Raw genomic sequence first — 22,973 nt, 5'->3', positions numbered from 1 at the left:
ATGTATAAATTTTTAATCATTAAGAATTTATGCATTTTATGCATAAATTTTTAATCATACACATTAAATGCTTTCTTATAAAAAAACTGTATTATGTGAAAGTATATAATTAAAAACGAGTTGTTTTATTTTCTTTATACATATCAAATAATATACATAAAGATTATGTTCTTAAAAACTTTAATTCTTCTCAAATTATTAGGAGTAATATTTAATACGGCATATTATAAGTTTCATATTTTTTTGTCAACATTTTATTTCCATAAAACAAATATTTTTGCAAATGCAACATTGCAAATACTCTTATCAGACTTTAAATATTAATCACTTAATGTAAAAGTCGAATAATCATTGCCCTCGTGATAAGATTATTACAAATTACGACGTTCTTATCACATCGCTTACGGATTCAATTTCTGTAATAAACTGGCCGCCAGAAACAGAAAACAACGACAAAATAAAGTATTTGCCTGCGAGCGATATATGGAAATACGTCTGACATGTTATCGTAAACTACAACCTGTAAGGCAATTCCGATGTAGTGGCACACTTTTATCATTTCTGCGTTACGCAATTTATCGAAAGAACGCAAGATTGTCATATTTTTTTCCGTGTAAACGCGACTATGCAAACCAAACTAATCCATTCCATTATTAATCCGAGCTAGCTCCATTTTTTTCCCTGCATCATTTTTTCGCGCGATTTCTAATAATAGAAAAAAAATATAACTTTTTTATTAAGCTCATTTATTTGAAGAACGGGTTTAATTTTCATCGGTAATACGCTTTTTAATTACAATAAATAAGCTTTTATCTTTCGTAGTAAGAGAAAAATGATTAAGATCTTGAAAAATGAAGGAAAATTAATATTTTAATGCTAGAGAAAATGCGTCATAATGAACGGAACCTCCGTCAGGATTCGAGAAAAATTCGCTTATGAAACAGAACAAGAGAATTATATATATATATATATATATATATATATATATATATATATATATATATTGTATATTGTATATGTATACCCATCTTAAAATACATCTCAAGAAAAATAATTAATACAGCGAAAAATTAATAAACCAATATTTAATTATAATTAATAGAAATAATTTTCTTACAAATTATGCAGACAATTATTAATTTTGATTGTCAACAAATTTATAAATTCCTTTATATTTCTTCTTTGGAAAAAGTCAGCATCAATATGGAGAAAATTCGAATTCATTTAGTTTTTCTCGAGTCTCACAATCAATGACGCTACGCAAGTGGCGATTCATGTATTCGAGTATCTATCGCTCATTTGTCGATTGGATGCGGATAGAACGGCGAAACAAAATGCAAACAAATGCGCATTCCGCGGTGTTACGTGCTTCGTGTACATAAAGAACGGTGGACACGTGTCGCCAAGTTTTTCTGGCGATCGCATTCGTTCGTTGGCATTCGCGGATCGTTCTCGAGCCTCGTTGAGTGTTAAACGTTTTTTCTATGGAACGCCATACGCTCTAGTCATATTTAAACGATTCTCATTGCCGATCGTAACAGGTGGCAACTGATCGCCGAGACACCCGTTAAATATGGGAAACAAAAACAATTTTCCATATTCGATGTATGTATTCTAATTATAAATGAAAGTTTTTCTCAATACGAAGGCGTGAAACTTTTTTAAGTTTAGTGCCGTGCCGTGCACTTTTGTGAGAAATGTACGATGCAGGTAAAATTTTAAAAAATTTTTTAAAAATTTATGAAAAGAAAACAATGTATGAAGAGAAAATGGAAAATACATAATTTTATTGCGCGATTGATTGAATGAATAATGCAGGATTTCTTATAAATCCACTCTTTCTCACGTATATCTCAGTACTGTTTATGCATAGAATTACAAGCATTTATAGCAATCTATCATCGACATGCGACGATGCACATTCTTCGGATGACACGCATCTCTTTGCACGGAATATCTGTTACTGCGATCAGTTTTTGTTTCGGCATTTCTTACACAATAGCCTATGCATTTTTATCGTTAAAATTGTATTATGTTTTATTGTTCACAATATAAGAAGGTAACTTGCAGACTACAGTATTCAAGAAAAGTTAACAATACTTAATAAAATCAATCTATGCAAACTTATCAAAGTTTTATTAATAAATTAAGTTTTCGATATAAAAATGATGTTTCATTTATAATTGTTTACAATAAGAATAAATTCGCGGTCGCGGCCATAAAAATATAACATTTAAAGAAACGTTTTTAAAAGTTATAATATTTTTGCAATTGTTGAAATATGGCACAATCATGAACAAAATCCTCACAACTATGAATAATTTTGAAAAATTCAAGCCGATTACAAAGTCAATACGAGGGTTTAGGCAGTGGCTAAAGCTAAGAGGATCTCAGTAAAAATCGAAATTAATATTTGCCGTGGAAAGCTGCCTCCTATAGAGAACAAGGGAAGTGTGTGGAAAGTGTAATATATTGCAAGTACGTTAATACTCAAAGGCTCGTATTAGCCTGATTATCGTTGCTGAGATTTGTTCAGAGATAAACAACCGAAATTTTTATATATCATTTATTGTAATTATAAAAAGAAACATGGCACAAACAGATTTGAAGTATCTTTAAAATTGAAAAAGCTGCATCTTGAAACAATCATCGGTATATTATAACTTTTGAATTTAACTATGAACGAAAGAAAAATTACTGCAAACAACTAGAAATTGAATCAAGATATATCTATGATTTTTTTTATCTTAAAGTCAAACAGCAGTTATTTTTAAAAAATGCTGCATATTTTTTATGACTTTGACGTTTATACAAACGAAATATTATTTTCTGAAATTGAAAATTAATTTTATTAAAAGGAATATAAGCAATGCAAAAATATATCTTGCGCTAATAAATGACACTAAAAAATATTATAAATCTTAAAAATCTTTCCCAATTAATTGGACGATTTTTCTCTTGCTTCAAATAGCAAAGTTATAATGATGTATTCAAAATTAAGTGTATACAATTTTAAATTCTACGCTACTCCCGCAGACAATACAGGAATAGTTTGATAGATTTTTACGGAACTATCTTGCCTTATTCGATGCATTTGTAAGCAATGATGTGCACAACTATTCCCTAGATATTTGTAGCAAATTATCGAAGAATACTTCAGCACGCTATAATAAAATTCAATTTCGCAAGAAATCGCCTAATTAATATAAATTCAAAATAGCCGTTGAATTGGATTTTCTAACGAGTTGTTTTTGGTTTTGAGATATTGGGATCTTTGATGTATATATTAATAATTGAATTAAAAAGAAAAATACAAGTAAATAATAATTAGATAGCAAATGTATTTATGCTATATAATATATATTTTTATAGGAAATATATAAAAAAATTAAACCAAAATCAAATCATATATCATTATTAGATAAAATGTTTTTTTTTCCATTTATTTGCTTTATATGTATGTATGTGTATATATACATATTCGCTATATTTTTCACTCATCTTTTCAAAAATCATTCTTTTAATTTTAAAAAATTATAATGTATGCTTTATATAAAATCGTAATGTTTTTTATTTAAATATATATATTTGCTTTTTCGTTAATTATTATTAGTATATAATTTTATTAAAAAGACTTTATACCTTGATATTTGTGTCAGAAATGCGCTATTACATAATTCTCATTAGAAAGAGCGCCATTTATTAACTGCCTCATCGAGGGAGCATTTTGACTTCAATGAGACTTTGCCTTAGCTGCGGCGAATGCGGATCTTGCATCTTGCCTGTCGCATTCATTGGCCTAGTTCGGATAGTACAATTGATCCGCATACCGACCACTGGCTTCGTGTCGAATTGCACTTCACTCCCTACGTGTATCTGGCGACTGCAAGCGGCGCCTCGCGTGATGCCAAGTATAATGTTGAACCCCGTCCATTATTCTATCATCTACTAAGGATGAAAAATGAACTATCGCACATTATCGATGTTTTGATCGACTTTTACGCTCGCAAAAATGCTTTACGATGTAGACGTTGAATCACAGTGCATGCTTCGCTTAAAAGTAAAGTTCTGACAAGTTGCATCGTCACGCAAATGAAGGATCTAATTCTTACGAAGTAATAGTCACGCGATTTTTCAGTCGAAATATATAGTGGGTAACGTTAAATATCATATCGGATGTTACATAAATATTTGTCGATAATGAATCAATAAATAAAGATGTGTGGACTGACAGTGTGTTTCACACAAAAATTCCAAGAATTAAAGTAAATCTAACTCTCGTGGACCAGATGTTTTTCACAAGACATGAAGAGATACATAAGAATGAGAAATATTTTTTCTTTGTCATCAAATTAGTTTGTCAAAATCTTTTAATTCTAAATATAACAATATAATAACGAATTTAATAATCCAGCGCAGAACCTTTTAAACTCGACTAAAATGTTTCATTTAATATTTCATAATTCAATTTTGTATCTATCTCATTGCGAATAATATCTCAAATAAAATTTTGGTACATATAACAAATTTGTAAAAAATTGGTCGATGTTATATCGGAAGAAACACAAATTCTTTCTTTTATATATTGTGTATATTCTCTGATCTATCTATCTATCTATCTCTCTCTCTCTCTCTTTTCTTCTCTCTTTCTGTCTAATTTTTATTTTAAAACAGGTAATGAAATCAATCTGCTATTTAAATTTCATACTTTTTTGTTTTAATGTGTGATCACACTGTCATCAAATCTTAATTGCAGATTGCTCGTTTCTGCCATATACAAGCACGTGTTTATACATGATTCTGTATAGCTCAAGATTTAATGAAGTTGCTATTTCAAGGTTGACTTGATTATCTCAATAACCACATTCCCACACATAGAGTTATTGCATCAAAGCAGTGTTTTACGTAAATCTTACGCATATTTCTAAATTCTTGCATTAATTGTTACTTAAAATTATAAAACATTAATTTATATATTAATAACATTAACATATATTACTATTTCCCATGCAAATTTTGCAAAATATTTGTAATCTTCTTCTTTTAATACAGCTAGATTTTTACACTTGCTCTCACTATTTTGCTTTTATAGCTAAAATCAAGCAATCCACATTTCCTACGTTATCTATATTAACATTTGATGCGACAATCAAAATTTGACAGTAAAAATTTTCCATTGATGCATTGATAATAATCGATAAGAGAAATAATAATAATATACTTCAAGTATGCTTCGAAGCGCAATAAATATAAATTTAGAAACGTCATTTTCCAGCTAATCTTCCAGCAGGCAGGGTCATTTAAAAAGCATCAGAGTCATTATTTATTCTCGACCGTGAGGTTTGACTTATTGGCATTTCGATGTGCCTCGTTATTAACACGATACAAGCCAATAAACCATGTATCAGATTACACGGGACTTCATCCGTATTGTCAAAGCTCTATTTATATGTCGTTCGTTGTCATTTTACGAGATTTAAACGCGTGTCAGTGATGCCTCTTCCCGTCCCGTAATTATTTTATGGTATCAGATATCGTACCGATTATTTTGATAATTCATCGCGCGTGGATTATCTGACATTTCGAGTTGTAACTCTGTATTTTTACATGATGGCGCAGTAGAGATAATAACACTTTGATAAATTCTCTTATGTGTTTTATATACGGTATATGACATACAATATAATAAAAAATATTTTAATTGCGTGATCTTATTTATCATTAAAAATTATCATAAAGAAACGGTTGTTTTTTTTTATAAGAACACTAATTTATTTTATTATGTTTAATTTTAAAAATGTCGCCAGTAAATAATTAATAAACAAGTTATACGATAAACTGGCATTTATTGTTTGATTATTAGATCACGATGTTGATCATATGGTTTGTCTTATCAGTGAAAGTTATAATTGTAGAAAGAGAAATGAATGTCAACTGACATTAAGTCAATCACTATGTTTGGAATACTGAGATCAACTCAGTTGATCAGTATTTCAAACATAGTGGTTGACACAATGTCAGTTTGACATTTCGATTTTTCTCTTTCTACTTTTTAATTATAACTTTCACTTGATAAGGACCAAAACCATATGGTCGAAACGTCGTGATATAATAATCAAACAATAAATTGCCAGTTTGGTCGTATAAACACTTGTTTACTAATTTATTTTTTTAAATTCCTGCTAAATATGAGTGTTATTATCAAATATTAATTGTCGCTTAATTACAACAATTTTCATATGCATAAGCCATAATTAAGAAAACTTGTCCCTATTTTTTTCAGACGCAGTGCGATCGATCGCCCTTCTCCTTCGGATTCACTCCCTTATATCTCGAGGCAGACAAAGATTTTGCCATCGGAATCCGTATTATCGGATGTACCTAGTTCGTCGAAAGTGCTATCGAGCCCGGAATATATCCAGGAAGTACGCAAAGACAGCGCATTGTACCTTGAAGAAGTAGAAGAAACGCTGAAGTCGACTTTGAAACCGACTTACACGGATGTCCGAAGACAGAGCAGCGGCTACGTGAGCCCTCGAGGCAGCTTCGACGATAATAGAAGCTCGACAACGAACGGTGACACGCAGCCGCAGGACCTATTGCCAAAGGAAAGACGTGTATCGAGAACGAAAGCCTTGATTAAGAACCTTGCTTATAGGGTAGAAGAGAGCATTGAAGAGCAGGAGCTGACCGCAGATACATCGGAAAAAAAAATGCCAACGACAGAGATACATAGAAAAGTATCGAGCTCCGGCCTCGACATGCCTAGCATCGAGGAGATGAAGGAAGTCCTCAAGGAAAAGACGCTGCCCCGACAAGAGAATCCCGAGAGTAACGAGTTAACAGAGAATGTCGGTAAGTAAATTGCATCGTGAGATGATCATCAATATGAAATAGTGGTCGGATATAACAGCGGAAAAATATGGTCCCGCTCTAACGCGGAAAATCATATGCGATGTTTATTTATAGTAAAAAAAATATATTATAATAAAAGAAAATTATTTATGTAAAAGCTATGTAATATATCAAATCTTCTTAAAATTTATTCTTTTATTTATGGATTCTGTCATTTAATTCAAAATAAAAAATAACGATAAAAAATCTACTTTTTCCAAAAGAGTAACTTTGTCGAAGTTAAATAAGAAAAACAAAAAGAGATTTTCACAATCATTAATATCTGTGTTTAGTCAAATTGCAACTGACCTCCTCGTGCAAGGATCTTTCGCATGAAAGCGGCGGGAGTATGCGGGAGATGGATGAGGCAGCTAGAGTCCAGCAAGTGATCGACACAACTGGATTGAGTGATTCTAAGAGTGCCCCGAATACAAATGTGGCAACCGCTATTGCCGCGGACAGTAGTCGAATAATAGATACGAAAAAATTATCCTTGTCCGGTGAGGCAGGATCGAAGCAACGATTGCCCAGGGAAACTGTCAACGTCACGGATAAGCCCATTCCCCCTCGCTATCCCTACAGCACTCCTCAAGGATCACCCAGGATGCGCAACAGAGTACTCAATAGAGAGCACTCCGTTGGAGCCAACACGTGCAACTTTATCGATAACCAACATGACAGTCAACAATTGAATCAATATAAAGTGTTGGATGAAATCGGAAAGGTAAGATTAAAATTTCGCTAAAATCGGCTTGAAATCGAGATAAGAGAATTCTATTGTCGATTTGCTTCGCGAAATTGTTAAATATTCTTAATATAAGCTTATAACTTAATAATTATTAATGCATATAAATTTCTTTTATTAAAAAAAAAACAGCATTTTGTATATTAATAATAACTCTAATATTAATAATATATTAATAATAAATCTAATAACTCATAAAGCATATTTTACTATTTAACAATAAACGGAATCATTTTTTAATTATCAAAGTTATCAGTATGTAACTCCCGTGATTGCTAGAAACTTCACAAGTAATAATTAGCTTCTATATATAAAGAAAATCTCTTTAATCTGTTTTAAGAGGAAAAATATTATAAATATCTTGCACTGAAAAGAAATTTAGTGGCGAATATTTCGTTGTGGTAGAATCTAAAGTCTTTTCGATTACATCCGCAGTTTTTAACAAGTTACATTCACCGATAAAGAGATCATTTCTCTTTCTTTGAAGAGCGAAATTATTTCGCGGCGCTTTACGTGTCTAATCAAAAAATAATAAGATTATCAAGATCAAATACCGAGTATCTTCTCAATAATCAATAATTGGCGCCGCGAATTATCATTTTCAGAATTTTAACTCTGTCCTTCGTTCATATAAAAATAGTTAATAGTAGCACAATTATGAATTACTGATAAATTATATTATTGACATCTGATAAGACAATATTTGCCACAGAAGCAAAAATATGAATGATATAAATTGTTAAGTCGTCCTTTGAGCTTGTTTGCTTATTCATTATAATTGCTGACCTATTTACGGGATAAATAGATTGAAGTTTTTTTTTGTTATTTAGCACGTTAATTTGCTGAAGTATTTTCTCGAGAATTGTTTAATATACAGCTCTTGTATAATGAGTTCAGTTCTCTTCTTCAGGGAGACTGTGTGTCTATATATATATATATATATATATATATATATATATATATATATATATATATATATATATATATATTCTCCGTCTCTAGCTGGACTTGTTTTCTGTTATTCTTTCAATTGATTAAATAAAGATTCAAGTAACGGATAACTTAAATAAAAACGTTTAATCGTCTACGAGTAAAAATTAAAATAGACAACTGAAGAAAATCTTGAATAAACTTCATGTATAACAATAGAAAGGTTAAAAGTCGTTCGCGCGTTTCAAAAGAATGAGTTTCATTCCTCCGTAAATGGTTCTCAAACATTTTTCTCGAATAAAAACGCTCACAGAAGCGAAGAAGAGAATGCGGTGCTCGCTTCGACGCTTACGTATTCAATATAGTGTGATTGAATTCAAAACAGATGCAAGAAAGAGAACAAGATAACCGCCGCAATAACTTTGCACGTTGCCATAACCAAATGAAAAGCGAAGCTTTTCCAGTTGCGAGCAGTTTACAGCGCACGAGCTTGAGATTCGCGCAATTTCAGAGTTTGGTTTCCCCGGAGAAAAAAGAAGAGAAAAAGAAAGAAAGAAAAATGTATTCTGTTTAATAAACAAAAAATCAAACGTCATTTTTCATGAAATTATGTTCAACGAGTATCACCGACGTATAGAGAATGAAAAAGACAAATTAATTAATTTCATTAATTCAATTTCTCTCTCTCTCTCTCTCTCTCTCTCTCTCTCTCTCTCTCTCCTATCGTATCCGTTTATAAATCCGCAAACTTAAAATTGAATTTTTCATTAAAATAAAACAAAGTAAAAAGAAAAATTTAATGTCAATTTGACATTCGACTCCGCGACGTTGACATGCTAGATATCACAAAATTACCTTCGTATTTATAAACAACGTATTAAAATCAACCTGTCTCTTTTCCGGCCACGTTATTACATCGATCCCTTCTATATAATTATATGGCAATCTTCATCGTCGATGAGTAAAAAACTCAGCTATGCTATGATTACCATATTATTTACATCAAGAGCTATTTCTGCGCGATGAATTAATACTCTCACGGATAAATTAATATTGAAGAAACGACTGACAACTACTTCAGTTAATAATAAATAATGTAACATGCTTAATAATGTAGTTATGTAATATATATATATATATATATATATATATATATATATAAATTTATTTTATATAAATAAATATATAAATATATAAATTGTATTATATATATATATATATATATATATATATATATATTTTCATGGTTATATTTATATAAATTGTATATATAAAATAAATTAATCTATTGTATTGTAATTGTATAAATATATTAATAATTAATCTATAATTAATAATGAAATGTCGCAAAACATTCTAATTAAAAAATCATTTTTTCTAAGTTATGATAAATATCAAGTCGCATAAAATAAATCTTGGATTTCAATATACGAGATTAAGATACATGCTAGAGATATTTTATTAAATCCTGCTCTCGTTCTTTATATTTATCACAAAATAAACGTCCGCCATAATATGCCAACCGGATGTGTTCAAAGATGATTATACCGTGAACTGTGAAATTATTCCATTCTTGATAGCATCGCCAGTGACCTTCATCTTAGCTACTACAAAACGGATACGATGCGGATCGTGATAACGGCGTAGTTGAACCGTAAAAAGGGTTGCATGGTTAAGGTAAAAGGATGTGGAGAGAGAGTCATGAGATTATCGATAAAGCACGATTTTTCACATGATATATGTCGTTCTCTTAAAAGATAGCAATATCTTTCAATATCCATGTCACGATTGTTTTGTATAAATTTTTATCGACCAACAAAAAAAAAATATTGAAAAAATTTGTAAAATTCCTAAAAGATTTTTATATATTATATCAATATTTAACTGTTTAACTATTTTAAAACTTTCGCAATACTGAAAAGCAAAAACAAAAATGGAAAAAGGGAGAAAAAAGAGAATAAGACTGATTGTGAAAGAAAAAATATGTTAACCCATCAACATTAAGATATAATATAGTTTTTTCAACTAATCTCAATGTTGTACGTTATCATATTTCACATAACTTTAATTTTCTCTCTAAAAGTAATTAATTAGTTTTCAAAAATTAAATAAATAAAATAATTTAATAATAATTAAATTATATAAATAATTAATAGTTAATAATAACTATTATTTATAATTTAATATTTAATTAAAATTAATTTTTTTTAATGTTATTCTAAAAATAATTCTTTAATATCTTTGGTAATAGCAACAAAATACAAAATTAAAAAATGCTATTTTATCGAGAGACACTTGCACGATTTTTATTTTAATCAAAATTAAATAACAAATTGATTTATGCAAATATATTATTTTTAACGTGAATAAAATTATCCTTTTACGTAAATGACAAGTGTCTCAAAAACTTATAATATTTTATTTGTCCAGCATTTATCCGGCAAGGATCGCAAAAGAATTAAATTAAAAATAAAATGAAAATAATAAATAAACAAAATTGATAAGATAAAATAAAATAAATTGAAAATAATAGTAATTGAGAATTCCGCAAAATGCAGAGAAATAAAAAAAAAAACAATTGTTTGAGAACAAAAAAATACGTTGATTATATACTCTCGCGTATTTATTTATCATTTCGCGCTTGCATTTCAGGGCTCTTTCGGTGTCGTGAAGAAGGTCTACAATGAGGAAGACGGAGTGCATTATGCCATGAAAATAGTTAGCAAGAGGAAATTGATGAAGAAAACAGGGATATTTGGTAAAATACCACCCCGCAGGGCGGGCGCCGATCCATTGGCGAAAGTTTACAAGGAGATTGCTATCCTGAAAAAACTCGATCACCCTAATGTCGTGAAATTGGTCGAAGTACTCGACCATCCTGATAAGGACAATCTCTACTTGGTCTTCGAACTGGTTCACAGAGGCGAAATCCTCGTTATACCCACTGAAAATCCTCTGACAGAGGAAATAGCCAGGCGTTACTTTCGCGACGTCGTCATGGGAGTCGAATATTGTGAGTCATTATACTATTTATGTTAATGAATTCTATATATTTCAATCAGGATTCTACAAATCAAATTTTTGTCCTAGAGAGAAAATATTGTTATTTAAAAAAATTTAACATTATTAGATTATTCATCATGAAAATTATGTTCCGAATATTAAACGTAAAAAAAAATATACATCCACTACAAGTTAGAAAATTTTTCTTTTTTTTATCACGTTACAAAAAATTAAGTAATCAAAGCTTAAGATTTATTTAATTCTCTGTTCATTTCTAAATATATTTTTAAAATTAATATTCAAATTTTTTAGACTTTTTAATTGGATCACGTGTCATAGAACATGACCACATTTAGCATGCACAATGCATCATGTTTATCACTTACGCGTTAAATGATAGTATGCAAATTCTCTCGACAGATTTATGTGATATATTTGGCGCCTGTTACGGATCACGGCGCTTATCGCGGATCAATGACGGAAGAGGCATCACGTACATACATTACGTAAACTCAGAAACAATGTCAGCGTATTTTACACGATGTTGTAGTTTGTTCGCATCGTATTATCCAATCATCGTACATTTCGAACATTTTGAAACATTTGTAAAATTGACAGTTCGCATTTTCCTTCTTTTTATATTTAATGAAAAGAGTTTTTGCATTTAAAATGTATAATAGTTATATGTGTATGTTACGCTTAATATTTAAGATATAATTTTTGATAATTAATAAATTGATGAATAATTTAGATTTTATAAATAATAATATTTTCTATCCGTAGAGTAAAAATTGTACTTTATAGATTTATACATAAATAGATCTATATAGATAATAATCTATTTAGATAATAATCAACTTTACACTTGCAATATCTCATTTTGCCAAAAAATAAATAACTGAAATACATTAAACAGTTAAATAATCATTTTTTAACTCTATCAAGATATGCAAAAAATTGTGAATATTTTCCATAAAAAATTCTTATAATTAAATCTCAACAAATATTATAGCATACAATGATTAAAAAAGATATGTAATATTTATTATTATGTGTGCGCAGTGCATTACCAGAAGATAGTGCACCGTGACATAAAGCCAAGCAATCTACTGGTGGACAGAGACGACAGAATTAAAATTGCTGACTTAGGAGTCAGCACGGAATTAAGAGAACCTGGAGAATTATTATCAGGGAAAGCTGGCACACCGGCCTTCGCGGCGCCAGAAACATCAATTGCTAACGCACAGTACTCAGGACCAGTGAGTACATATTCACATAATATTATCATTTTCATAACAAGTATATAATCAATGTTAGTAGTATAGTATAGAATTATGAAACAGAAACAAATATATTCTTTCCCCCTTTTCCATATGTTCTATAAATAAATATATTTAATAGTAGATGCGTACATATTTATAGACGAATTATTAGATCTATAAATTTCTGCGTTCGTAAGCCACACATATTCAGATATATCGTAACAATTTTAAAATTATCTAAATTATCTAAATTATTTAAATTTTAAATTCATATATAGAAAAAAGTTCTATTATTTGCAACATTCCAATAGTCTTATAGTAATTTTATTTTTTTTTTATTCATTACACAAATTCTTCATTATATTGCGCAACCTATCTTTCTCTTTGTCTCTATATTACGTCTTTTAGAATAATTTTATGATTTAAATTCCAAATAATTTAATTGGCAATTAATTATATCGATCAAATAATCTATCTAATATAATAATCTATATTTTGTTAACAACATTTTAAATTAATATTATTATTATTATAAAAAAAATTATTACTTTTTTCATATTTAATACAAAAAAATAGATGAAATTAGAGAAGTAATATAGAATAATATAAAATATAATACAGAAATTATTATAATATAAATAATATAGAAATTTTGATGGTAAGATATTATCTCTCATTGTCAATTGAATTAATACATGCTAATTAAATTAATCGAAATTTGATAAAAATGATATTTAGAATAATTCTAGGAAAATAATTTTTTTTTTTTTGAGCGTTGAATCACAAATTGTTTTTTGTTCGCGATACGCGATATGCTTGCAATATACGTTTGTAATATACTTCATAGTGACACACAGTCGGACATCCACACAACAGCTAACACGCGTGCACGCAACGCGTATTCAGCGGTCGATCTCGTTCCGCGGGATTAAAAATCGATAAATCGAACGACTATTACACGTCACTTCCACCCGCAAGCAGTGACCTCTCGAACCGCAGAGCTGACACGTGCCGATTGACCTACATGCATCACGAGAGAGGCTCTCGATTCTCGATCAAGGACCTCTCCCGTAGTGTACATATGTTCGTGATTATATAGCAGAAAAAAATTTCTCGGCCTCCCTTTCAGCTGTTCATCGATCAATTAAACGCACTTAAATTGAAGCCTTAAAGGCATATGAATCGCATCGTTTGTTCCGAATAATTTCCAAATGAGTCGAATGCAATAGTGTACGGTATGATGACTCGACAAAGAAGCGCGCAGTATTGATGCAGTAACAAGATAATTTGTAGCATGTCGCACCTACATTAAATTCGCGGTAAAGGTCGTATATATATGCAAGTTGCAAGCCTCCGGAAAAAACTGCGATGTATTAAATTTTAATTTCATAAATTTCGTATTTTACAGGAAAGCTTATAATTAATCGCTGAAACAATAGAATTAAAAGAGATATATTTAAAACATTACGAATTTATACCAAATATTTACACGAAAAATGTTTTCAAAATCCTATCATGCGATTTAATCACATTCTTCTTGACTAATTTCAAATGAATTTTTCTTGATGAGCGAAGTGTTATTGTGTCCCGATTTTTTAATATCCGAGACAAATTTTACATTATTAATAATGCATATATTATGAAGAAACGGAAATACGCAGATACAATATCTATATATTTCAGAAAATTCGTATTAATTGTTAAGCTTGAATGGTTATATGCATATGTATATGTTTTTATCTTGTTTTTTTTCTCGTTTTTTTCAATCAGTGTTTCGCGATGAGATGCAGTTTGCGCTCCTGTAAATGTTGATTGCAACAAAAAATAATTGACGTAACAATCGGATTTTAAATCACGACATATATATATATATAAATACTATATCGTATGATAAGCCATTGTCAAGAATATAATAAAAAGATGTTATATTAAAATATCAACGTTACAAGATCGCGAGTCCATTATCGTTATATCAAACATAAAACATTCTTTTAACTTCTTATATTGTTTATGAATCTTTATAAATTTTTTACTTATAATAAGAAAAAATTTTATATCATTAAAATAATTGGAGTTTATACATATTGTTGCAAATTATCTTTATTACGGTATCACAGTGCATGTGCGCATATATGTGTGCGTGTTAATTGAAATAAATTTAATTTACAAGTAGAATGTTTTACAATTAAACTAATAAAAAGCATTTTTCAAGCAGCGTTTTAATTAGTTCTTGCTTTACGTGTAATGTGTTGTGTGGAATTTAACTTACTCTTATATTTTGTTATTTTTTTATGCATTTTTAATTACTAAAAAGTCATAGTTCAATTTTCTTGCAACTAGGCCTCTAAATGTGACAATCCTCTGTTCGCAACCCACATATAATTAACTAATATAATCAAGATTTCCTCATCGATTTTTTAGTTTTTATTTTTATTTTTAAATATCTCTATTTTCTCCTCACAGCAGTTTCATTTTTAATTTCTTTTCGTATTTCTCTCAATTATAATAAATTATAATTTGTTTACGAGCGTCCATGTTCACGTGCATCAAAGAATAATACAACGCATACATTAATCAAAATGCATGATTGTGGATAAAAAAAACCATTACATCGAGACTTCGTCGGTGGAAAAACAAGCTATGTGAATCTGGAGCCTGACTTTATAAAAGTTAAAAATTAATAACATAGTTTGCTTGTACTTCGTTTGTATCTATTCGTACCACATTTTATTTCGTTTGTACTTCAAAGGGTAAACAAATAGGGGTATACAAAGTGATTAAAAAATAGTCAGCGTCCAACTTTAAGATATTTTAATTTCATTAACATTATTCGGTAGAGAATCGTTTGTATCACTTTTCATTTTGTTTGCATCTCAATCTTAAAAATAGCCAAATTGTATTAGCATATTATCAAAAATTGAAAAATGCTGTACTTCCGAAGCAGTTGAAATACAAATGAAATGAAAAGTGGTACAAACGATTCTCTATCGAATGATGCTAATGATGCTAAAATTAAAATATCTTAAAGTTGGACGCTGCTTATTTTTTAACCATTTTGCATTTGTTTACATTTTGAAGTGCAAATGAAATAAAATGCGATACAAACAGGTTCAAACAAAATTCCGAACAAAAAATCCGAACAAACTATGTTATTAATTTTTATCTTTTGTAAAGGGGCTCCAGGTTCATATAGCTGAAAAAAATCTAATATAAATCTCGTCTAATTAATTAGTCGCGGGCGTAAAATATTATCACGCCTTTCTTCCGAAAAGAAGAGAAGAAAGGAAAGCACATAATTTAACACATTATAATTCAACTATAATTCTGACCATATATATATATATATATATATATATATATATATATATATATATATATATATATATATATCAAGATTACTTGACCGAGACTGTCATGTTATCGCATGACCTTATCAACGCACCATGACCGATCGCTTGAATTCCCGCCGCATCATCGAGGAAAGGCAATATCTATAATAAGCAGTTCACGACCCGCGGATCTACACGCTCGATTAAGCTTAATCCAACCGCCACAAAATGTCGACGCGAAATAAATGACCACCAGTGTAATGAGTGGAAGCGCGAGCACGGGAAATCACGAGTTTACAGCAATCACCGTCAAATCGTTCGTAATCCCTAAATAAAAACACAAAAAGTTGCTTGAAATCCCAAGGATTGAATTCGGTCCCAATATGAGAAAAATAAAAAATCATAATCGAAATGTCTTATACATATAATATAAAACTAAAAAAATTTTGTTGAGCATTGATGGATTCTTAATATGAGAAATATTTTCTTTTTTATATTTTTGAAATTGATAATATATTTTCCTGTTGATGGAAAATATAAATTAACTTTTCACCGCAGGCAATCAATTGAATTTGAACATTTGTTGAAATGTTAACTTCATCGAATTTTGCAGTCTTGCATTTCAATGAACAATTTTTAACTTATTTTTTTTTTCAATTTAAAGAGATTCTCGCAAGAAGTAATAATAAAACTTTAATTATTCCAAAAGTTTAACTCTAATTATTCCAAAACTTAAAAGTTTAACAGTAATCAATAGATGTTCTTAGATGATAAAAAAATATTCGATAAGATAATATTAAGAATGATATTTTCATATAAATTGCTACAATACTTTTATCTTTATTTCACATTTTCATATATATATATATATATATATATATATATATATATATATATATATATATATGAAATTTAAAAATATTTTAAAAATTGATTTATATATATATATATATATATATATAAATCAATTTTTAAAATATATATCCACGTATATATAATTCAATATTTATAATTCAAATATTTATCTTTATCCATTCAAACATTAAACTAATAAATTGGGCTTGCAACGTTTTTCCACAGATAATACTTTCACAGATAGTACCTTTTTTTTTTAAATCGCTAATATTTAACATTTTTTTCACAAATATAAATATTTTTTAATTTTTATTCCTTCGATATTATTTTAGTTTCTCTATAATAATTTCTAGCAATGTGTAGGGTTTGCTTTTTCAGTCATTAGTTTTAGTTTTTTTTTTCGCTCGCATTTACAGATATAATTTTGTATTTTTCTTTTTCTCTTGACAGAAAAATATTCTCGATTCTCTTTTAATAACAATCTATTTTCACGACAAAAATAATGTCTCTCTTTTCGCGCTGTAAATATTTTCATAAATTCATTCCAATATGCGTTCAATGTCAAATATTTAATTTTCATCATAATTTAAATAAAATTTAAAATTTTTGAAATTTACTTTTAATTTAATTTGTACTTATTTTCAAAAATTACATTCGATGAATTACACTGAATCTATCGTGAATAAATTAATTAAGTAAAAGAATAAATTAATTTTATCGAAAGAAATGAAAGAGCACGAGAATTAATGGAACAGACGATGACAAAGCATTCCATCGCATTCCATAGTAAAAGTTAAATGTTTACAAAAAAAAAACTTAATAATTGGTCAATAAAGATTCAGCGACAAATAAATAAAAAAATATTATTATTTAATTAAGCTCCAATATGTATGCAAAATTTATTTCAACACAATCTTGTATGAAACAAACGTGTAAATGTAAGATAAAATTTGGAATTTTTATATTTTTTTAGAAATCATAAAATTTATGCACAGTACAAAAATATATTGTATTTATTTATTCTAACGAAAAGATGATTTTAATGGTAAAAGTGTAAAGTGACGAGTTGCATAGAAACTAATATCCACGAATTAACACATTCACTTATCGAGCACATTGCATTTTAACGTTATTGAAATTCACTCACAAGTCTAATTAATTTAGCTGTTAGCAAGTTGTTTAATTAAGGAATATAAACGTGTGTGAGCAATGCCCTACAAATTCTGAACCTTCTCGAAAATAGCTCCATATGTTTGCCTCACCTTCATATTTCTTGGAAAATCAGAGCTACCATAATGTATAAAAACATTGGATCATTAAAAAATAATAATATATGCAATCTAAATGAAAAAAAAAATAGTATAAAATTTAATATTTAAAGATCGGATACGTATTATTTATGCATCATCTACGTCTATTTCTATAATCGACTAAGGATATTTTTTAAATGTCACAGAATATAAAGTTCATGGACGTGTTTATCTCTGAGGCTGGATTCCCATAAGCTTTTTATAGATAAGAAACATTTTCTTTGTGGATCTAATAAACATAGAAGCTTGACATTTACAGATTGTTTTACGGATGATATAATGTGCACAAAGAGATTTTTGTAAAATAAAATAAATAGTAATCTTTTATCTAAAGAGAGAAATTCAACTAGTGCAGGAAATTGTAAAAGAAAAATCAATTATTATATATCAAAAATTGATATATCATTTATAAGACCATATTTTTTACATATTATTGTTTGTAACATTGTAAAAATAAGCATTTCATATCAAGCTTTTTTTTTAACAAATTCTTAATAATAGAGAATTTTATACTGAGTCTTTTCTATTCTGCGCGGAAAAGCCCGCGCAAAGTCTTTGCGTCGTAATTAACAATGTTTTTCATGCAGACGCTATTTAATTAATTATTCCTTTAATTACGCGCCGACATCGCATCATTGCGGAACTTGCAAAACTTTCGCCACCGGGGTTTCGCGTAGTATGACTTCCGCAAATGAAGCATCCTATAACTATATTGCGTCAGAATATATTGTATTCATTCCATATTCTGTTCTATGGTAATCACAGTGCAGTTTATTGAGCTGCACTTTAATTAACGGTTCCCAAATATCATTAAACACTAGTGGCATATTTGAGAGCGCTTCTCATTTAAATATTTACTAATGGGATTCAATATTAAATAACCAAAAGCTGTAAAGATTTTTTGTTGATTGCTTTCCTTGTTTTTAGTAAGACTCTCTTTTTATAAGAGAGAAATCAGAAAAAGGATTTATAATTTAAATATATATAATATATTAAAATAAAATAATTAATTAATATATAAAATATTTATAAATAAAAAATTAAAAGCACATATTTAGAAATAATTGAATTTTAAAATTACTTTAAATAATACTTTACTAATTATATTTAAAATTTTCATGAAATCTAATGACGATAACAATTTTTCTTGCAAATATTATTGTCTATAAATTTTAAAAATAATTTTAAAAATTTTGTATAAATTTTCGATTTCCTTCTTGACAACTCTACTTATTTAAAGAAATTTTAGAACTGCGCACCAAAAGAGGAAAGTGTTTTTTATTTTCTTACATCACCCCAAAATTCCGTGATGCAAAATTCAAAAAGTAATTCAATAGAAAATTACGTCAATATCGTCGATATTTCATAGATGATCAGCTGTAATCACCTGGCTTAATTTATCTAATGATATATCGATCTCGATGTTTCTCGGTGTGTCAACAATATAACAGTCAATCACATTCGCGTATTATCGACACTAAACGATCACCCGTTTCATTCATTCAGCACTTTCGTTATTCGATCGTATTCGTGAATGATATCGCGCGTAAACTTTCTTATCTAGTCGGACATCGAGAAACGCGTCCGATCAAGCGGATTGAATAATCGTCTTCAGATTCACGTGCGATACTCCCGGCATATCGCGTGCAATGCTCTCGACTTATCATGTGCTCGACACATTCTCAGCCGGCGCGAAGCTCCGAGAACCAACGGATATCGACTATCACAGCAAATGTACGCGCCGCACGCATATAAAGATAAAGAGAGACAAGCTAAGGTTATTTTCTATCCTTTACTAATCTACAGGAAACAAATAAAATATATTAATACGCAATTTTCTCTCTCTTTCTTGAGACAAATATATATATAGTCAATACATAATATCTTTATATGCATGGTACACGTACAAATGCGCACACACATACACACACACATACACAGCATATCGAACGTACGCGAGTAGAAAAGATGATAATCTGACCTGTCTCAATCAATCCACCGGTCTCTCGATATTTCTCTCCATGTTTCTCGATGTTCCTCGGTGCTCCACGATGCTCCTCGATGCGTGAAACACTCGCGAAGCCCGTCGACCGAACGTCATGAAAAGCTCGCGCGAAGAGAATGGAATCCTTCGAACGCCGGTTCGACCATACGCGGAACAACGGATATCGATTTCGATCCGACCGAGAAACGCTTTCGTCGTAACCTCGTGGATAAGTTAATACATCAAGATTCACACACGATCGCTCGTCACTAGATTCGGCACTCCCGACACTCGTTCATACAGAAAATTCGCACGGGAAGAAAAGGATGCGGGAGCACGATGCGAACGTGACTCATCTGCGCATCGACTACGCGTAAAGTGAAGTAAACAGCGCTTACGTGCGCGCCTAAATTCCATCACATCATGACGTCCAAGGTCGCGCGCGAAAATTCTTCACAGAGAGAGGGAGAGAGAGATAAAGAGAGAGAGAGAGAGAGATAAAGAGAGAGAGAGAGAGAGATAAAGAGAGAGAGAGTGCTACAATTGAAAAATGTTAACAAAAGTATTAATATTGAGATTATTGTGAGAGAACGATCTGCAATAAGAAAAATCTAAGCACATAGTGATAGCTTTTAATTTTTTTTTTTCAATCAAAAGCAGAGTAGAAAGGGAGGAGAGAATTTTTTTTTTAGAAGCATCCACTTTAATTACCGCTATGACGAATTAAAGTTTATTGAATAGTGCTATTAGTACTCGGAGAAATTTCCCACTCGCAAATACACTCGCTATTGACTTCAAAAGATTCGATATATGCATGTGTACAGAGGACCGAGACGCCGATTACGTGCCCGTAATATCGGAGACTGTATGCCGGCAACTTCAATCACATAATCCCGTGGATTAGTTAATTAATATGCCAAGATTACATACAATTGCACTAGATCCGGCACTCCCGTTCACTCGTTCGTACACGAAATTCGTGCGATAAAAAAAAACGCGGGAACGCGAGGCGAACGCGACTCCTCTGCGAATCATTCGATGACGATGACATGCGACGTGAAGTTAGAAGTAACTTACGAAACTTGGTCACGTGATAACACCCAAATTCGCGCACGTTTGAAAATTTTGCACAGCAACACGATTATGTTAGTAAAAGTATTAATATTGCAAACTATGATACTGTTATTGTAAAATAATCTAAAAGTGCGCGTTTCATTTATTGACAATTATTTATTATTTAAAGATATTATTTATTAACAATTTGTATATTGAATATTGTATGTACTATATGTAGACATAGAATACAGTACTCAAAATATTTATAATTAAATGTTAATAAATAATATGCTTAATAAATAATGCAAAAAATAACGTAATATTATATAATAAATAATTCGCGCGATTATGATTAAAATGTCTCTCGGTATAGAAGAATTATTAGCAGAATATAAATATTGCTTTAAACTTTAAAGGCGAAATAGAACGACACAATCTCATTTTTCTCATGATTAAAATTTACATTTTAAAAACAGCAAAAATTTCATTGTTTAATTTTGTCAAAGTAAAATGTCACGCTGTTATTATAAAATCAGCAATATTACGAAGAAAAAATCTGTTACATTATAATGCGCGATAGCAAACTAATATCTCTTTATATAACGTGATTTTTCCATATAATCCGATCATACTACTCACCATATATCCCACGCACTGTACAAAAGCTTAAATTCGCATATTACATTATATAAACATATTACATTATATAAACGCATTACATTATATAAATTATATTATATACATTATATAAAATATATTATTATTTAATGAGACACCTGAATGACACTCACGACGCCTCCGCACTTTTTCTCTTAACAATTTATCTAGATATAATAATAATTAAATATTATAACACAATATAGAACCATTTGGCTTATGCTTTAAAATTAAAAACTGATATTACATGCCATCGATACAAATTCATTTATATTGTCCGACAGATCGAACAATTTTCTTTATCAAATCAATTATGTATGATTTATTGTTAGATAAAGAGTATCAACATATTATTCATCGTTATTAAAATTATTTATATAACGTTGCTTTAAAACATTTTATAGTTTAACGATATATACCAGCAAACTTTTTAAATTAAACTTTCCTATATAAATGGTAAATATGAAATATTTTTAAAATTATAAAACGATGAATTACTCGAATTGATAAATCTCACTTTGCACAACTATTTAAGTGATAAAATAAAAATTGATCACGAATATATTTGATTCTAGCCCTGCGATGTATGGTCAATGGGAGTCACGTTGTACGCGCTTGTCGCCGGACATCTGCCCTGGAATGAATCCGATGGCAGAGCCATTCATGAAATCGTTCGTAATGAACCGCTCGTATTTCCTTCGCATCGCATGTCTCTCGATATGCGCGATCTGATCGAACGGATGCTGGATAAAGTGCCGGAAAGCAGGATCACGATCTCGGAGATGAAGCAGCACTCGTGGCTGACTAATAATTCAACCGAACCACTGCCGAGCGAGGCCGATAACTGTCGCGTACCCGTCACCGTCACCGAGGAAGAAGTCATAAGACTCGGCACCTTGCTTATGGTGAAGAATATGCTGAAACAGCATAGTTTTCAGGTAAGAAGAA

General features: G+C 29.9%; 1 protein-coding gene and 1 long non-coding RNA gene across 2 annotated transcripts in view; one reads left to right on the top strand and one right to left on the bottom strand.

The window, feature by feature from the left end:
- The window catches only part of LOC126856416 (uncharacterized), a 158,581-nt gene extending 137,880 nt beyond the window's left edge, over positions 1 to 20,701 (bottom strand). The window contains exon 1 of the long non-coding RNA XR_007688358.1: positions 20,310 to 20,701. This is a non-coding gene — a long non-coding RNA (uncharacterized LOC126856416). The remainder of the gene's footprint in view (positions 1 to 20,309) is intronic.
- LOC126856366 (calcium/calmodulin-dependent protein kinase kinase 1) overlaps positions 1 to 22,973 on the top strand; it is a 73,133-nt gene that overhangs the window by 40,898 nt on the left and 9,262 nt on the right. The window contains exons 4-8 of the mRNA XM_050604807.1: positions 6,284 to 6,855; positions 7,188 to 7,618; positions 11,222 to 11,582; positions 12,635 to 12,831; positions 22,601 to 22,963. Of these exons, the coding sequence (XP_050460764.1) occupies positions 6,284 to 6,855; positions 7,188 to 7,618; positions 11,222 to 11,582; positions 12,635 to 12,831; positions 22,601 to 22,963 (1,924 nt within the window). The remainder of the gene's footprint in view (positions 1 to 6,283; positions 6,856 to 7,187; positions 7,619 to 11,221; positions 11,583 to 12,634; positions 12,832 to 22,600; positions 22,964 to 22,973) is intronic.

Source organism: Cataglyphis hispanica, chromosome 18 (assembly GCF_021464435.1).
Source record: "Cataglyphis hispanica isolate Lineage 1 chromosome 18, ULB_Chis1_1.0, whole genome shotgun sequence".
Classification (NCBI taxonomy): Eukaryota; Metazoa; Arthropoda; class Insecta; order Hymenoptera; family Formicidae; genus Cataglyphis; species Cataglyphis hispanica.
The sequence above is the reverse complement of the archived record's forward strand: the minus strand, read 5'-3'. Positions and strand labels throughout refer to the sequence as shown.